We start from the raw sequence: 2,400 nt of genomic DNA, 5'->3' as shown, positions 1-2,400 counted from the left end.
TCCAAACAGGGGCGAAGATCTTTAGTTTTCTTGGGTGGAAAAAAAAGGGGAGCCCCCGCCGGAGATGAAGAAGGTACAATAAGACCACTATGAGGATTTTTGTGGAGGTAGTCTTTGAGAACTTTTCTTTCAGGTTCAGTGAGAGAATACATTCTCCCAGAGGGAACGATCGCCCCGGGTTCCAGGGGAATTGCACAGTCATAATCTCGATGTGGGGGCAAAACAGGCCTGGATGGTTTTTAGAATACATCTTGAAAGTCCAAATAGTGGTCGGGAACCCCTTGGACTGTATTTATGGAACAACCTGTAGTAAGTTCAGAGGGTATCATTTTCTTGGGTGACCAGTAAGTGTCTGATGCATAACAATGTTCGTAACAAAACTGAGAGGACAAAGAAATAGTCCTGGTTTCCCAATTTACATAAGGATTATGTCTTATGAACCAAGGAATCCCTAGAATTATAGAATGATTGGGAGAAGATATTAAGTCAAAGGAAACGTGTTCTTGGTGGTTCCCAAATTGTAGACTTAGAATCGGGGTAGTAGTATCGACTGGACCAGAGGATATTAAGGACCCATCTACAGTGTGTACCTGTTCTGGAACATCCTTAGGCCGTATTGGTATTCGTTGTGTTGTAGCCCAGGACATATCCATATAAATGCCACTAGCTCCACAATCCAGTAGGGCCAGTGTCCTTTCTTCACGACCATCCGGTAACTGCAGAGTCACAGGTAACACAAACAAATTGGTGGCATTGTCCTTGAAAGAACTGATGGAAGGGATTGTAGATGATCCCGTCCCCTCCCTTCTTACAGAGGATGGGGAAGTATGGTTTCCTGATGGCTTTAGAGGATTAACTGGACATGTATGGAGCATATGACCAGCAGCACCACAATACAGGCACAATCCTTTTTTCCGTCTTTCTTCACGTTCACTGAATGAAAGTGGGCCACGAGTAGTAGCTACCTGCATAGGTTCACCTTCGATTTCTCTTGAGGGAGGGCGAGGTTCCTCTGGACGGTGCACAACGACACGGGAGGTGCTTGACTGGGATGGCCCTCTATTTCTTCTTTTCTCCAGATGTCGTTCCTGGAGACGGTATTCGACAGAAAGAGCTAAATCCATCAGACCGTGAAGATCTTCTACTCGGGTAGAGTGCACTAATTCGTCTTTAATCTCCTCTCGTAGCCCTCTACGAAAAAGGGTAACCAAAGTACGCTCCACCCATGTTCTTTCGGCAGCCAGTTGTCTAAAGCGTAATATGTATTGGAGGACATCTTGAGAGCCTTATTGGATGTCACAGAGTGCTTCTTCAGTGGAGGCCTCTAATCCTGGTCGGCCAAACATTTGTTTGAAACAATTCACAAAGGCTGGATAATCAGACAACACCGGGTCATTCGAGGCTACAATTGGAGTCGCCCAGGCCAAGGCAGGACCGGATAGGGCACTGATGAGATAACCCACTTTTGTCTTGTTATGAGAAAATTGTGTGGGTCTGAAAGCAAAGGGTCTGAAAGCAAAGTAAACAGTCAAGGCATCTAAAAGCTCTCGCAGCTTAGTTGGTTCACCAGAAAACCGAGGAGTTGAGGTGGAAACGGTAGGAACATCCGTACTGCGGAAGGCCAAAGCTTGTCGTAAGGCAGCATTCTCGCTTCGTAATTGTTGCAGTTCCTGGGCCTGTTGTTGAATGGTTCTCATAAGGGACTGGTCAGGGTTTGCAGCTGCCGCTACTGTATCATCCATTCTGCTTGACGAAGTCGGGTTTATTTGGTGCTGCAATCTGTCACAACTTATTCGTTGCTTGAGCCTGGAGTCTGCTGAACGAGTGACGAGGTTCTTGCTCTTGTAGGTTCTGCCTTGGCCCAGATAGGGGTGACTCTTTCTGGTAGCCACAGTGCTGCAGGCGATGGGAACGCCAAGGGCAGTCCGTGTCCATCAGAAGGAGTGCCAGAGGGAAAAAAAAACTAAAAAGGGGAAGAAAAACTCAAAAAGCACTTCCTGTAATAAGAGCAAAAGGATCAATAATTTCAGAACACAAGACCAAAAATAAACAAGAAAAAACTGGAACAAAAAGCAGAACCAGTATCTGATGCAAAGGAGAAGGAGCAAAGACCACCATCCAAAAGGAAGTGTTGCAGCGCAAGAAGAAGAAGAATCACAGCCCTTAAATACCCACAGAACAGGAAACGACCAGCAGGAAGTAAGAGGACACCATATTGGATAGGGAAACAATATACAGAAGGCAATAGACAAGGCACCATAGTGGGTAGGGACCAAGGTATGCGGGAAGAGAGGGGAATGATGGAAAAAAGGGAAAAACATTAAAAAAGGGAGGAAAAAACAAGGTGACGAGAGCAAGAGAAAGAAACAAAGAGAAGGTAAGTGGGGAAAATGCTATCAG

General features: G+C 45.8%; 1 protein-coding gene across 1 annotated transcript; it reads right to left on the bottom strand.

The window, feature by feature from the left end:
• Window positions 1–1,286: 1,286 nt before the first annotated feature.
• LOC138249565 (protein LDOC1-like) lies at window positions 1,287–1,742 on the bottom strand. The gene has a single exon (XM_069203511.1). It carries the CDS (start codon window positions 1,740–1,742, stop codon window positions 1,287–1,289), a length of 456 nt encoding a protein of 151 aa, XP_069059612.1.
• Window positions 1,743–2,400: the final 658 nt, after the last annotated feature.

This window comes from Pleurodeles waltl, chromosome 8 (genome assembly GCF_031143425.1).
Source record: "Pleurodeles waltl isolate 20211129_DDA chromosome 8, aPleWal1.hap1.20221129, whole genome shotgun sequence".
Lineage (NCBI taxonomy): Eukaryota > Metazoa > Chordata > Amphibia > Caudata > Salamandridae > Pleurodeles > Pleurodeles waltl.
The sequence above is the reverse complement of the archived record's forward strand: the minus strand, read 5'-3'. Positions and strand labels throughout refer to the sequence as shown.